A 16,160-nucleotide genomic window follows, 5' to 3' on the forward strand; every position below is an offset into this window, starting at 1 on the left:
CCCTGATCTGCTGATTGGTCGGGAGGGGGGTGCGCGCTGCCCGAATGGCACCCACTCCGACGAAGCGGAGGGCACGCGGGCGAGAAGACTCTGCGCAGCGACGGTGACGCCCTCTGCGAGACTGAGGGAGCTGGAGTGGAGCTGGTCTCATGGTGGCATAGCACATGGACTAGTAAAGACTGTGCGTGTGTGGTCTGGAGGTGGGAGCTGGAGAGAGTCTTCGGTAGACTGGCTGAAGCCTGCCGCAGCCGGCTGGAGCACCGGAGACATGCGTCGGCGCCGGAGAACCCCCGAGCGACGGAGCCGGAGACGGGGGCCGAGCGGTCGCGGACGCTCCGGCGGCTGCGAGAGCGAGGATGGTGGGCGAGTGCCTGTGCCGCCGGTGAGCTCGGCGCTGACTGGCGTGGGCGCGGGCCAGCCGAGCGAGGGCGGTGGAGCCGGCGCGGGGTGCCGCCGGTGGGGCGGTCGGGAGGACCGCGAGTAGCGCGCGACGGCCAATGGCGAGCGTGGCGGGTGGACCGCGCGCGGGGCGCGATCGGGGCCACGGGACGCGGAGCCGACCATGAGACGCGTCGCGCAGCGGGACCGCTGGGCGGTGCCGGCGCTCGGGGGGGCGCGCAGGGCAGGCCCGCGGCGACAATCGCCGCGATCCGTGATGTCAGTGCAGGCGAGGCAAGCAGCCTCGTAACCCGAGCCAGCGACGCGGAATCGAAAGCTGGAGCTGCGGCGGCTCTTGCGCTCCCGCTCGCAATGGGCCGGGCGGAGGTGCGTGCCGTGCTGCCGCGAGCTGGCAGCTGGTGGGGCCGACGAGCTGCGCCGCGGCCGCGGCCCGGGCCGGCGCGTAGCCGGCGGGGCGGAGCTGCCCTCGGCGGCGCGGAGCGCGCCGAGCCACGCGACCGGCGGCGGGCAGCGGCGGCGGGCGCGGCCAACCGGCTCGACCGCTCTCGCCGCGGGCGGTGCGGGTGATCTCGCGGGCGTGCGGAGCAGCCGGGGAGCGGCGCGGACGGGCGAGCCGCGGCCAGGTGCTGCGGGGCACGCACGGCCTGGCGACAGCTCCTGCCGTCCGGGGCGCTCGGGACGCCGGGAGCGGTGGGCCGGCGAACGCCGGTGCTGGGCCGCTCCGACGGAGTGCGACGCTCGGCTGCCCGGACGCAGTGCGAGCAGCTGCACGATAGCAGGCAGGCGGCGCGGGGCTTGCGACCCGGCAGCGGCAACGCGAGCCGCGCGCCGGGCCGGCGGGGGCGGATCGCTGCGCGGCCTTCTTCGGCTCTTGCCTGGCCGCGGCCGGGGCGATGAGCAGCGAGGTGCCGCCAGGAGGAGCCGCGGGCGGAGCGGGCGGCTCGGCGGGCGCGGGCTCCTGGTGCCGGCCAGAGCGAGCGGAGCCGGTGGCCCAGCGCAGCAGCGCCGCGAGAACAGGAGGAGTGCGCTCGGTGGGAAGTGGAGCCAGCGAGCCGAACCAGGAGGGCGGAGCGGAGGGAGGGGCCGAGGGAGCCGAGAGCTGGCCGAGAGCGGAGGAGGAAGAGCCGCCTCCGGCGCCTCGAGCTGGTGAGAGCGGCGCGAGCCTTCCCTGCAGACTTGAGATCGAAGGCCCGCCCCTTGTTCTAGGGAGAGGAGCTCGTCGAGTGGATTGTCTGCTTAGAAGATCTCTTGTCCACAAGCAGGGATGGCCGGCGGCCCATAGTGAAAACACTGTGAACGAACGAAAACCCTGGAATCCTAGGAAGGACAAACTAAATGTGGCCCTACGAACCCCTACTATACCTGTGGAAAGAAACTACAACTACAAACTGAGGAACAAGGAAGCTAAGAAAAACCTTCTAAAAGGGGAGGACTGGTAAAGAAGGGAAAGCAAACTAGCTGCGCCCACTGTTCTAAAGTATATCACTAGCGTACGAGGCGGGGCAGGGTAGAGAAACTGAGGCCATACTGCACCGCGAAGTCATAGGCGTAAAAGCTTCCACGCCAGCCAGAAGGCGCCAAAACCACCCAACTGAAGGCACTGGGCATCCAGGAGCAAAGAATATGGAGACTACATTCAATCATTTATGTGTGTGCAATCCAGGGATTGCTATCCTACATTTAGTGCAAATACATCCTCAGCTCTGGAGTCACTGCTAACTGAACAGAATTGTTTACTAGAGAAGCAATACATACCCTTCTTAAGTCTTATACCCTATAATGGCACTACAGTTCAATTCTGCCAATGAACAACACTCTTTTATTTAGCTGGTGCTAATCCTTGCTAAAACCATAGTAGAGCTATTATATGGTCTCAGTAAAAATCAATTCAGCCTCACTTCTTATTTGTATTAAAAGCTCAATCTACTACACTGGTACAACTGAAAAATCTATTACTATGAATTAATTCTTCTACATTACTTTGACTAGTATAGTGGCCCTTTTAAAAGTTTGCCAGTTTTCTTAGATAATTAACAAAAAACGTTCAGTATTCAAGATATTTCTTAGAATAAGTATTGAGAAGTAAAAGGGAATACTGCAGATACTGAGATAACCTAGATAGATAATGACGGTTACCCTAGTCCTTAAGGACCAGCATTGTGAGCTCAGGCCTTTGCAAAGACAAAGCCATGCTGGGAAGGAGGAGGAGGAGGCACTCTCCTGAAGAGGCAATGCTTGGAGGCATTAGACCTGTGTAAATTACAGTGGACTCATTTCTTGACTGTGTCAAAGGTATTCTTGGTGTCGTTGTGCCAGGAAGTGGGGAGACAAAGGTGGCTCTAAGCTACTTTTCTACCTCCACTGATCTTCATGTTTGCAATTCCTTTGTATTTAGTACTTTCTGTGAATTTCATTAACCTGCCATTTCTCCTAAATCTCTCGTTGACTTCAATGGGAGTAGACTTGGGCCCTTAATGAAGCGTTAGAGATTTTTTCCCCAATTCAGTATGTTGCTTTTTATCATTATCCTTCATTTATAGTCTTTCAGTCATTTTTAATCCATACAACATTGACTGTATCCTCATTGGTTTGAATTAATATTGAGTATAAGATTTCTTAAGACTCTCTGCCAGGGGACGTTCTTAAAACACCTGATACATTTATAAAAAACATTCTTAAGTTGCTGAACATATTTGCGCTGTGGTAACTTACTCTGGTTTTTTGCTGCCCCTTTCTTATCCCTCCCATATTCATATTTAGTTATCTTTCTTCTTTTCTAAATACAGCACAAGTTTGTTTTTAACCTCAAATCTTTGAGTACCCTTGAAGTCACATTGGCCACTTCTTATTTGTTGTGCAATTTTTCAGTTATTGTGTTTTGCCTAATAGCATCACAAATCGCCTAGCCTTCTTCCACATTGTTGGGTTTTCATACTTTATCTTATCACACCTAAAAGGAGACCAAATAATTCAAGTCCAGGAAATTGTCAAATGTGCTCTCCTATGCAATTAGTTCTCTGTAGCAGATGCTCATCATCATTTTCTTTCATTTTCCATTCTTTGTATTTCTTTAGCCAATGTATTTCACCATCAATATCTTCATTGTCTAACTGTAGTTTGCTGTAATAATATTTAAGATATTAAAATTTCAGAGACAAATAGAATGCATTAGCTGGACACTTTGAAACATTTCAACCTCCAAGACATAATTGTGTGGCAGGCATAAGAAAGGCAGGTAGTTGAACTATGTGGACTACATATTAAACAATATAGCACTGAAAACCATATAGTCTTTTATCTGTCAGGACCACCTGGCACTGGGGTTGTAAACAGTATATCTGAGCCAACATCTGGCAGGAAAAGGAAAAGTAGTCACCATGATCCATATTAGTATGATAAAGAATGTGCAGAATGCTAAGTCTAGAATTAATATCCTTCTAAAATATAGTTATAAAGTAAATTTTTGTGTCACTTTTCCGAGGGGTGGTCTGGAAAATACAATTCCATATAAGTACACATTACAACTCTGGAAAAAAGGAGCAGATCACCTAGGCTAACTAAAAATTAGCCAGGTAATCAGCTGTGTAAATCAGCTACTGTACTTAAAGCAATTAAATGTTTACAGTTACTTAAGAGAACAAAGAAATCCTATCGTTTCAGCTCCTCTTGATTTCATCAAGTCAATATTTCAGAACTTAAAAGTTCAATTCTAGGAACAGCAGCATGTTAATCAAATACACTACCATCCAGTTTGTGCATGAGGAATCTTTGAAGTTATGTTGGGTCCTTTTGAATTAAATAAGAGACTGATGACTTAATAATGCAATAGCCTAATACAGTTAAACACACTAACATCCATAATACTGAACAAGTTAAATACATGACTTAAATTAGATGTAGTTTTAAAATAGTTTGTTGGTTACAAGAATTGATTCCTGACAGAGCAATTTCCCATACAACCAGATGTTCCAGTTCCTTACAATAGAGAACAGTGTGCATTCACAGTTAAAATGATATCTTAATACTATAGATGTTAAATTAAGTTAATAAGGAACTGAAAAAACTTGTACTTTCAAACATCCTGGCAATTCCAGTTATAAAAATGTTGTATATATCAGTGAGAACTTATATGAAAAGGAAAACTCCAACAAATAAAAGGGCTGAGGTCTGGAAGTGGCGCGGGCTGAGGGACATACTGGCCGCCGCTTCCAGAAGCCCCCATTGGCCTGGAGGAGCGAACCGCGGCCAGTAGGAGCCGTGATAGGCTGGACCTGTGGATGCAGTAGGTAAACAAACTGGCCCAGCCCGCCAGGGGCTTTCCCTACACAAGTGGCATCCCAAGTTTGGGAAACAGTGCTGTATAGGGTTAAGAAGCTCAAATAACCTGGTTGGCACCTGACCAAAAGGATCAATAAGGGGAGAAGATACTTTCAAATCTGTGCGGGGGAGGTTTCTGCTTTGTGCTCTGTGTGTGTGTTGTTCTCTCCGAGACAAAGAGAGAGACCAAACAAGTAATCCAGTCCCTATTGAAATGATACATCTAATTTTACAGAAACAGTAAGTAATAGCAAGAAAATGCGTTAGATTATCGTTTGTTTTAGCTTGTGAATTTTCCCTATGTAAGAGGGAGGTTTATTCCTGTTTTTTTGTAACTTTAAAGTTTTGCCTAGAGGGGAATCCTCTGTGTTTTAAATCTTATTACCCTGTAAAATTACCTTCTAATCTGATTTTACAGAGGTGTTTCTTTTACTTTTTTCTTTATAATAAAGTTCTGTTTTTTAAGATTCTGATTGGGTTTTTAGTGTCCTAAAAACCCAAGGGTCTGCTCTGTGCTTACCTTGGTTACCTATTTGGTTGCTATATTATTCTCAAGCCACCCCAGGAAAGGGGGTGATGGGGCTTGGGGGGATATTTTAGGGAAACAGGAACTCCATGTCATCCTTTTCCTGAATATTTGTCTAACTCACTTCGTGGTGGCAGCGATACCATCCCAGGGCAAGGAATTTGTGCCTTGGGGAAGATTTAACCTAAGCTGGTGGAATATAAGCTTAGGGGGTCTTTCATGTGGGTCTCCACATCTGTACCCCAGCATTCAGAGTGGGGAGGGAACCCTGACACAGACCCTAAGTCTAAGAATTTATGAAAATTAAGCTCTCTCATACATACCAACAAGGACTCTAGGTTCAATCTAATGATGAATGCAGTCATGATATGTATCTCCACCCCTTCCTCATGATACACCCAAAAGTAAGTCATTCTTGGTTAGCCTCAGTAAGCAGGAATGCAACCAAAAAGAGAGAGAGAGAGAGCTCAAACCAATGAAGAAGCCCTAATTCTCCAGTAACATTGCTTTTTTTGTTTGTTTTGTTTTGTTTTTGTTTTGCCGCCAGTTTAACTTACATTAATGTAAAAATAGTATAACAGAGTGGAGAATTGGGCCCTATATCTTATATTTTTACTAGCCTGAAATTAGTAACTTCCAAATCTTAAAAGCCGCCTATCTCTAGATTTGTAAATGTTCAGTTTCATGTCGTTCCAACATCTATAGCATGTGCCCTTTCTCTGAGTATCGTTGCCCACTCAGCCCTCTTAAATGGAGTTGTAACTGAATTGCAGTGGTACAGCACCTAGCTCTATGGGTCCTGGTCTATGACTAGGAATCCTAGTTGCTACATTAATACATAATAATAATGGAACATTTACAGTGTTCCACTGCAGCTGATTCTGATGCCACTTGAAACCTGATTCTGATTTCACTTGCTCCAATATACACTAACAGTAACTCTACTGAAGTCAATAGTACTACTTCATTATAAACAGGATTTCTGTTTTGGAGGGCTTATTTATTTCATTTTTTCAGTGTTTATGTTTTGCAATTTGAAGGTTTTTTTAAGATGTCAAAAATCAGTTTTTTTCAGGGCTTTCTTCTTTATATATACTGTAATGAGTAGTCTCTTTGTAATGTTCTCTAGTGTGCATTAACATAGTGCTGCTTCAAACAGCACTACATTAAAATGCACTAGGGAATCTTTGGTAAGCACCAGCAGGTCTACATGGACCAATTAATGCACAACAGGTTAGTGCACTTTAGAAATCACATCCCTGTAGTCTGCATTATTGATCCATGTAGACAGGCCCTTAGATGCAAGTAACCATTTTTCCAGTGTTTAGTGGATGAACACCAATTTTATTTTTTTTGTTATCAGGGGTGTTTTATCAGTGCTTATTGGATAAAACTGAAAAACAGAAGCCCTGCTTTTAAGTGAGATCAGAACCAGGTGCCTCATGTTAGTTTTATATTTAACTATTTTTACAATAAGAGCTCTTCAAATAGAATCTATGTAAGAGAGGGTTACTCACCTTGTGCAGTAACTGAGGTACTTCGCGATGTGTCCCCCCGTGGGTGCGCCACTTCAGGTGACGGTGCATCCAGGTGCCGTTGATCTGAGATTTTCAGTAGCATTGCCTGGTCAGGCCGTGCGTGCGCAGCAAGTGTCTCGTGGCACCACTGGAGTCTCTTCAGTGCACGCACGGCCAGTTCCTCAGTTCCTTCTCTATCATCGAGTCCACATGTCGAACTCCAAAGCAGAGGGGAGGAGGGTGAATAGTGGAGCACCCACGGAGGGACACATCTCGAAGAACCTCAGTTACTGCACAAGATGAGTAACCCTCTCTTCTTCTTAGAGTGCTGTCCCTGTGGTGCTCTACTTCAGGTGAATGTAGAGCAGTACCCACTATGGTTGTGGGGAGACTTTGGAGTTAGGTGCATAATAGCAGCAGAAAGGACAGTGAGGTCTAATGTGGCATCCACCCTGGAGTTTTGTCCCACCGGATTAGGAAAGCATCCCCCAGGGATAGGGGACCAAGTCCCGCCATGGAACAAAATAGTAGGCATTTGTGGTTCTGTGCTGTGGCGCATAAGTTGATAGATGGGAACCCCCACTGATAGAATATCTGTTGTAAGACAGTAGGGTTCAGTTCCCATTCTTGCTCTTGTGAGAGCCATCTGCTTAATGTGTCAGCGGTGGTGTTTTGGCATCCTGGTAGGTAAGAAGCTGAGATGTCGATGTGGTGCTGGATACACCAGTTCCATAGTCTCATGGCTTTGGTGCATAGGGAGTGGGATTGTGCCCTCCCTTGTCTGTTGATGTAGAAGATACATTGTCATCACTCAAATTGATTCATTTCTTATAAGTGGTAGGACGTGAAGACAGGTGTATCTTACTGCTCTGAGTTCTAGCAGGTTTATGTGAAGGTGTGCTTCCAATGGCGACCACCTGCCTTGTGTCATGTGGTGGTCCAGGTGTGCCCCCCAGCCCAGTAGGGAGGCATCTGTTGTGATCATGACTGAAGGAGGTCTGTGGTGAAAGGGAACCCCTATGCAGATGTTCTCTGGTCTTGTCCACCATTGCTAAAACCTTGGTCAATGGTGTTACCACCATGTTGGGGCTGTGTTTGGTGGGTTTGTATACTGAACGCAGCCAGCCCTGAAGACACTGCATATGTAATCTGACGTGTTTTACCACGAACATGGTGGTGGCCATGTGTCCTAGGAATTGTAGGCACGTCCGTGCGTCGATTCGTGGACAAATGTATCTGATGTCTATGAGATATTTGATGGCTAGGGCTCTGGATTGAGTTGAGTCCTGATGTGCCCTGATGAATTCTAGTTGTTGTGTGGGTATCAATGTGGACTTCTGAAAGTTTATTTGCAACCCCAGTCTTTGGAAGAGGTTGATGGTCTATCGTGTAATTGTTTCTGTCTCTTGTGTTCAAGTGTTCTTTGATAAGGCAATCATCTAGGTTAGACTAGAGAGAGAGAGAGAGTATTCACAGTATAAGTTTTAAACAAACAATTGAATACTGTACACAGCAATGATGATTGTGAAGCTTGGTTGAGGTAAGGGAGTCAGAGGGTGGAAGAGGGTGGGATATATCCCAGGGAATGCCTTGCTGCTAAATGATGAACTAACACTCAGCTGAGCCCTCAAGGGTTAACACGTTGTTAATGTAGCCTCACACTCCACAAAGCAGCACAAATGGAGGGAGGAGACACAATAGACGCATGGCAGTGGCTGCAAACATTCCCTGCGGAAACTGAACGTGATGATGAACCCACACTATCCCACTGGACTCATCACTCCCTCCACTTTCCAAAGTGCTGGGGGGGTGCATGTATGTGAGAGAGAGTGTGTGAGAGACAGAGAAACGCACTGTGTGCGTGTGTGTGTGAGAGAGACACACATTGCCCCTTTAAGTATGCTGAGCTTACTCTAAGTACACTGCCTTTTTAAGTATATTAGCAAGTTGAGACAGCAGCTGCTGCCAGCAAACTCCCTCCATCCTGAGCCCTGTCATGTGTGTCCCCCCACTCTGTGGAGATGGGGTACAGGAGTGGAGGGAGACACCCTGACATCAGCACCCCTTTTTCCCCACCCCCCTGCACAGCAGGCAGGAGGCTCCTGGGAGCAGCTCTAAGGCAGAGGGCAGGAGCAGCACACGGCAGTGGGGGGAGGGACACCTGAAATGCCCCGCACTTGATAGCCTGCTGGGCGGCTGCCGCACATGGAATTTAGGGGGAGCTGATAGGGGGGCTGCCAGCCCACCCTGGTTTCAAGCCACCACCAGCTAGCTCAAACGAGCTGCTCTTCCTGCAACAGTGGACAAAGCAGGCAGCTGCCAAACAACATTATAAGGGAGCATTGCACAACTTTGAATGAGCATGTTCTTGAATAGCTCAGCGATGTAACAACGAAACAATGTTAACCAGGGCGACATTGAGTGAGGAGTTACTGTACTTGGGGGTGGGTCTTTTACTCATGGTTTGTTTATGAACCGTTTGCAGTGTTTTCCTAAATTAATGCCAAGTTACTGCTCTCCTTTTATTAAAAGTTTCTTTTCTATAATCAGACTCTGTGCTTATGAGTAGGGAAGCATTGCCTCTCAGAGGTGCCCAGGGTGGTGTGTAAATTTCCCAGGCTACTGGTTGGGGGCTCGAGCAGGTTCTGTGTTGTACCAATGGAAAGGAACCCCTAGAGATATTGAACCCTGTCCTGGTTGCTACTGGCAGCACCTGGCAGAAGGGCTACATAGCACAATATATGTACATTTCATTGTCTGACAAGTAAAATGGGTTGCAAATTAATAGCTTTCCTGACAAAGAGAATTTTGAGTCAAAAGATGTGTTGATAGATTACAGAATCACACAAACATTTGACAAAAAACAACAAAGAAAGGAAGATATGTGTCCAACTCAAATGCTTCCCAAAGTAAGTGACCTACTTCCCAATCCCAGTTGTGCAATAGTCATGAGTGGTTTAAAATCATGAGATATTCCAAATACACATTTTGGGTCCTTCCTGTTTGCTATCTGGTTTTGAATCTTTATTGTACATTTTGAACACATTTTCACGCTTTTCTCGAGAACCAGGAAGGCTAAAAATTTACCTTGAAAAAGAAGAAAGAAAGAAAGAAAGCACACTGAGAGCTTCACACAACTCAAGAAGCTGAGCCTTTAAGAACACAAATAGTGTGAGATTCTTAATAAAATTGAGTTGGCAGCACCGCAGGTGGGTCTCCACTAGTTTTTTGACCATGAGCAAGTAAAGCAGTCTGGCAAAGGAAAAGTTGCCGAGGGGGAAGACTAATAAAAAATGGATCAGAGCCAAAGAGAAGAGTAATGAGAGAAAAAGGCCAAAGTTTTGGGCCTGTTAAGGGCAGTGGTGCTGGAACAATCTTCATCATGGGGGCGGTGAAGGCAGAAACCATGTATTTGGGTTGTTAGAGCTACTTCAAGGCAGGGGGTGCGCCTGCACCCCGCGGTCAGCTCAGGAATCGCTGATAAGAGTGTAACAAAGGAGGGACGCAACAAAAGCGAGGCCAACTAGCGGCTTGAGCGCGATGCAGAAGCCGGAACGGTCAGGAGCCGGTCACCGGCCCGTCTGACCAGCATTTGAGGGTCGTGTGAAGGAAAATGCGCCAACCTTTCCAGCCGGCAGACAAGGGACCTTATGCAACTCGGCGATTTTAAAATGCACCGATCACGACGCTGCTCCTCGGAGCTCCCGTACCAGAGAAGCGCCGCAGAGGGAGGCGAGGCGAAGGAGCCGGCGCCGCCGGGCCCAGCGGGCTCTGTCAGCAGGTGCCCCCTGCTCCCCGCACCGCCTGGGATGACTGACACGCAGGTGACAGGCAGGCGCGCGCACCCCGAGTCCCGCTACCGCGCGGGACGTTCCTCGAGGGGCGAGGGAAGCGCGCGCCCGGTTGAGCCATCGGCGTGCGGCGCGCAGGCGCAGCCCGGACTCCCCCCGCCTGCGGAGACGCCGCTGTGAATTGGCCGCTAGGCGGCGCCGCCGGCTGGAGCCGGGGAAGCGCGGCCCGAGGCTCTCCCGAGGGTGGGGGGCGTCCACGTCACTCGGGAGAGGCTCCGCCTCACTCCCTGCTCTCTGGGGACGGAGCCGCCTCCGCGGACCGTTACTCACCCGCCGGCCCCGGCAGCAGCAGTGCCGCGGCCGCCAGCGCGAGGAAGGCCCAGGGCCGCGGAGGGGTCGTTAGCTCCATGGCGCCGCCCGCTCGCGCCGAGATTGAGCCTCGCGCGCCCCTCCCCGCCCCCGTAATGCAATAGAACGCCCGGCGGGGGAGCGCGGCACGCGCGCGGGGCGGGGGGAGCCGGGAGAGCGAGCTGAGGTGGAACAGGGGAGGGGGGGCCCTCCCCTCTCTGGGGGCGCGGCCAAGCCACTAGCCTGTGTAAATGGAGCAAGTTGCAGCCGCCTTAACGCAGGCGTTGCTCATACTGGGGCTGTTTCTAGCGTGGGGAAGCGGCACCAGTGTAAATCCTGCTTTATGGTGGCGCAGCACAAACTGCAGTGAAATGTAGGGCTGGAGTGGCACTCCAGAAGTCATGGGAGGCCGGGCCCCTGTGCTATGGCAAGCCCAAGTAATGCCTGCTAGAGTAGTAGTGCTCAGCTTTTCCAGCTTACTGTACCCCTTTCAGGAGTCTGATTTGTCTTGCGTACCCCCTAGTTTCACCTCACTTAAAAACTACTTACTTAAAATCAGACCTAAAAATAAAAACAAGTGTCATAGCACATTAGTTCTGAAAAATTCCATATGGTCTCATTTTTCCATATAATTGTAAAATAAATCAATTGGAATATAAATATTGTACTTACATTTCACTATATAGTACATAGTGCAGTAGAAACAAGTCATTGTCTGAATGAAAATTTGTACTGACTTCGCTAGTGCTTTTTATGTAGCCTATTGTAAAAGTAAGCAAATATCTAGATGAGTTGATGTACACCCTTGCTCCTGGGGGAATTGGAGCAAATGCGGTTGTATCTTAGAGCTTGGCTGTAGACAATGGATCGTGTGGTGTGTCCTGGATGGAAGCTGGAGGCATGTAGGTAAGTATAGCGGTCAGTAGGTTTCCGATATAGGGTGGTGGTTGTGTGACCATTGACATGAAGATGTCATCAATGTACTCTACTTGCGCTACATTGATGACATCATCATCTGGACCCATGGAAAAGAAGCTCTCGAAGAATTCCACCATGATTTTAACAATTTCCATCCCACCATCAACCTCAGCCTAGACCAATCCACACAAGCGGTCCATTTCCTAGACACTACTGTGCTAATAAGCGATGGTCACACAAACACCACCCTATATTGGAAACCTACTGACCGCTATACTTACCTACATGCCTCCAGCTTCCATTCTGGACACCCCACATGATCCATTGTCTACAGCCAAGCTCTAAGATACAACTACATTTGCGTCAATCCCTCAGACAGAAACAAACACCTACAAGATCTCTATCAAGCATTCTTAAAACTACAGTACCCACCTGCTGAAGTGAAAAAACAGATTGACAGAGCCAGAAGAGTACCCAGAAGTCACCTACTGCAGGACAGGTCCAACAAAGAAAATAACAGAACGCCACTAGCCATCACCTTCAGCCCCCAACTAAAACCTCTCCAGCGCATCATCAGAGATCTACAACCTATCCTGAAAAATGATCCCTCACTCTCACAGATCTTGGGAGACAGACCAGTCCTCACTTACAGACAGCCCCCCAACCTGAAGCAAATACCAGCAACTGCACACCATACAACATAAACACTAACCCAGGAACCTATCCTTGCAACAAAGCCTGATGCCAACTCTGTCCACATATCTATTCAAGTGACACCATCATAGGACCTAATCACATCAGCCATGCCATCAGGGGCTCGTTCACCTGCACATCTACCAACGTGATATATGCCAGCAATGCCCCTCTGCCATATACATTGGCCAAACCAGACAGTCTCTATGTAAAAGAATAAATGGACACAAATCTGACATCAGGAATCATAACATTCAAACACCAGTAGGAGAACACTTCAGCCTCTCTAACCACGCAGTGACAGACTTGAAGGTGGCAATTTTACAACAAAAAAACTTCAAAAACAGACTCCAAACAGAGACTACTGAACTTGAATTAATATGCAAATTAGATACAATTAACTTAGGTTTGAACAGAGACTAGGAATGGTTGGGCCATTATACTAATTGAATCTATTTCCCCATGTTAAGTATCCTCACACCTTCTAGGGGTCATCTTGATTATCACTTCAAAAGTTTTTTTTTTCTCCTGATGACAGCTCATCTCAGTTGATTGGCCTTTTACAGTTGGTATGGCTACTTCCACGTTTTCATGTTCTCTGTATGTATAAATATCTTCTGTCTGTGTTCCAGTCTATGCATCCGATGAAGTGGGCTGTAGCCCACGAAAGCTTATGCTCAAATAAATTTGTTAGTCTCTAAGGTGCCACAAGTACTCCTGTTCTTTTCACTCCCCAGCTGTGCAGATACATCTTTTCAGGCACCTGGAGCAGGTGGCAAAGAGGTAAATTACCGCATGGCTGGGGACACTCCAGCCTGTGGCTGCTATCCTGAGCTGGGATTAGCTGCTAATCCTGGCTGGGCTGGACAGAGGAGAGGATGGGACTTCCTCTTCCCCTGCAAGGGGTGGCTGAGGCTGTGTCAGACCCACCCCAGAAACCTCTCCCAGCTGCAGGAAGCTCAGCATCCTCCTCTGCTTCCTGCCCCCAGCGCTCCTCAGCTATGTGGGGGAGGGGGTCACTGTACGGGGAGCTGCTCCCCCATCTACCCAACCCCCATGCATACCCATACCCAGACACCCCCACCAAGCCTCACCCCATACACCCAGGATCCCCTAGCCCTCCATACCCAAACCCCACTCCATTGAACCTCAACCCCTGCATTTGGAGCCCCCTGCACCCTGACCCTCTGCCTCCGGACCCCCACCCCTGCACCCAGAGCACCCCCACTGAGCTCCATGCACTCAACCCCCCACTCTGATGATCCCCACACCCCTGTGGCCCCTTAGAACCCCCACACCAAGAACTCTCCATTGAGCCCCAACCACTTTCACCTGGAAGCCCTGGCAGAGTCCCATTGCCTCTACACCTGGAAACCTCTCCTCCCACCCCCAAATGAGCCTCTCTGCATCCTGATCCACTGCCATCTAGACCGCCCGACTGAGCTGCTTGCACCCAGATTGTTCCACACAGAATCCTCTCACCTCACACCTGGATCCCCCACACTGAGCCCCTCCACACTTAGATCCTGCCTGGTTGAGCCTGCCAGCCCCGTACCTAGCTCAGAGCAGCAGGGCCCAGGGGTTTCTGGGGTGGGCCCAGGCTTTGTGCTGTGTCAGGGTCGGGTGCAGCCTCACCACTGAGTCTGTGTCCCCAGGATTGGGGGTGGGGAGGTTGCAGGGTTATCTCCCACCTTCCTGAAGTGCCATGCTGGAGCCTCTGCATTTACTTATTGACAAAACTTGCAGAATTTTTCAGAATTTTAAAATATTGTGTGCAGAATTTTTAATTTTTTGGTGCAGAATGCCCTCAGGAGTAACACCCTGGAAAACCTCTGCAAACCACCAGAGGTACATGTACTCCTGGTTGAGCACCTCTGCGCTAAACTGCACCAGATGGATTTGTCTAATGTGTTCTTTAAAAACTCCAGTGACAGAATTCCCCAGCTTCCCTTTCATGCTTATTCCAGAGCTTAACTATCCTTATTTTTAGCAAGATTTTCCTAATAGCTAACCTAAATCGCCCTTGCTGCAGACTAAGCCTATTACTTCTTGCCTTACCTCAGTGGACATGGAGAGCAAATGAGTATGATCTTCCTTATAACAACCCGTAATTTATTCGATGAGCATCAGGTCCCGTCCCCCATCTTCTTTTCTCAAATATAAACAGCACAGTGTTTTTAAACTTGTCTCATAGGTCAGGTTTTGTAAACCTTTTATCATTTTTGTTGCTGTCCTCTGGACTCTCCAATTTATCCACATTTTCCCTAAAGTGGGAGGCTTAGAATTGGACACAGAACTACAGCTGAGGCCTCACCAGGCAGGACAATTACCTCCTGTAGAACAGGACAGTTACCTCCTCCGTTTTACATACCAAGTTCATCGGCACTGTTGACTCATTCAATTTGTGATCCCCTAGGACTACTAGATCCTTTTCACCGGTACTACCACCTAGCCATTTCATAGTTATGCATTTGATTTTTCCTTCCTAAATGAAGCACTTTGCACTTATTTTCACTGAATTTCATCTTGTTGAATTCAGAGCAATTCTCCAGTTTGTCAAGGTCATTTTGAATTCTAATCCTGTCCTGCAAAGTGCTTGCAACTGCTCTCAGCTTGGTGTCATCTGCAAATTTTATAAGCATATTCTCCATTGAATTATCCAAATCATGAATGAAAATATTGAATAGTACTAGACAGGGCCACCCAGAGGATTCAGGGGGCTGGGGCAAAGCGTGGGAGCAGACATAAAAAAAGGTGTCACCCATTGCGGCGCTTGTACTCACCGGGCGGCATTCCAAGTTTGCAGCGGCGGTGGCGGCAGGTCCTTCACTCGCTCTGTGTCTTCAGCAGCATGGAAGGACCCGCCACCGAAGTGCTGCCAAAGACCCAGAGCTTCTGAAGGGCCTGCTGCCAAAGTGCCGCTGAAGACCCGGACCGCCGCCAGGTGAGTAAAAATTAAAAATGCGCCTCTAGCCAGGGAAGGAATTCTCGGCAATGTTCTAAAATGAGAAATATTTAACTGAGAAACAAGAAATAATACCAAATGAAATAAAGAGCATGATCAGGAAATTGCACAAATGGGATTACATTTAGAAAAATGCAAACTAATGCAGCAGGGAGGAACATATGAAACATAGATATTCAGTGGGAGGAAGACAATAGGAAAGCAGCAATGTTGAAAGAGACCTGGGTAGCCTTATAGAACATTGCAAACTAGTTTATGAGTTTACAATGGAACTGGGCAGAAAAGAGTTCAGTGCAATTATGGACTCCCTGCATAGACCAGGAAGATGAATCATGAATCTGGTGAGCCTGCATCTGGAATTCTGCATACTTAGTTCTGGGCAGCTAAACAAATAGTTATAGATCATTTGGAATTCAGGAAAGAGCAAAAACGGTTAGCAATATGGAGGGACTGATTTATGAAGAAATATTAACCATAGTTTAAGATTCTCTGATCAGGTCAAGTGTCAGAGAGGTAGCCGTGTTAGTCTGGATCTGTAAAAGCAGCAAAGAGTCCTGTGGCACCTTATAGAGCAGGGGCTGGCAACCTTTCAGAAGTGCTGTGCCGAGTCTTCATTTACTCACTCTAATTTAAGGTTTCAAGTGCCAGTAATACATTTTAACGTTTTTAGAAGGTCTCTTTCTATA

The 16,160-nt window shown here is 48.4% G+C and overlaps 1 protein-coding gene across 9 annotated transcripts in view; it reads right to left on the bottom strand.

Moving 5' to 3' along the window:
* LOC120399517 (zona pellucida-binding protein 1-like) overlaps window positions 1–10,971 on the bottom strand; it is a 76,970-nt gene extending 65,999 nt beyond the window's left edge. For 8 of the 9 annotated variants that reach the window (XM_039527844.1, XM_039527843.1, XM_039527845.1 and 5 more), the window contains exons 1-2: window positions 10,881–10,971; window positions 6,760–8,208 (exon numbers count right to left, since the gene is read on the bottom strand). In XM_039527844.1, coding sequence (XP_039383778.1) covers window positions 6,760–6,862 — 103 coding nt within the window. In that variant the 5' untranslated portion in view covers window positions 6,863–8,208; window positions 10,881–10,971. The remainder of the gene's footprint in view (window positions 1–6,759; window positions 8,209–10,880) is intronic. The other variant, XM_039527839.1, reaches the window with a different exon arrangement.
* Window positions 10,972–16,160: the final 5,189 nt, after the last annotated feature.

Source organism: Mauremys reevesii, linkage group 2 (genome assembly GCF_016161935.1).
Source record: "Mauremys reevesii isolate NIE-2019 linkage group 2, ASM1616193v1, whole genome shotgun sequence".
Classification (NCBI taxonomy): domain Eukaryota; kingdom Metazoa; phylum Chordata; order Testudines; family Geoemydidae; genus Mauremys; species Mauremys reevesii.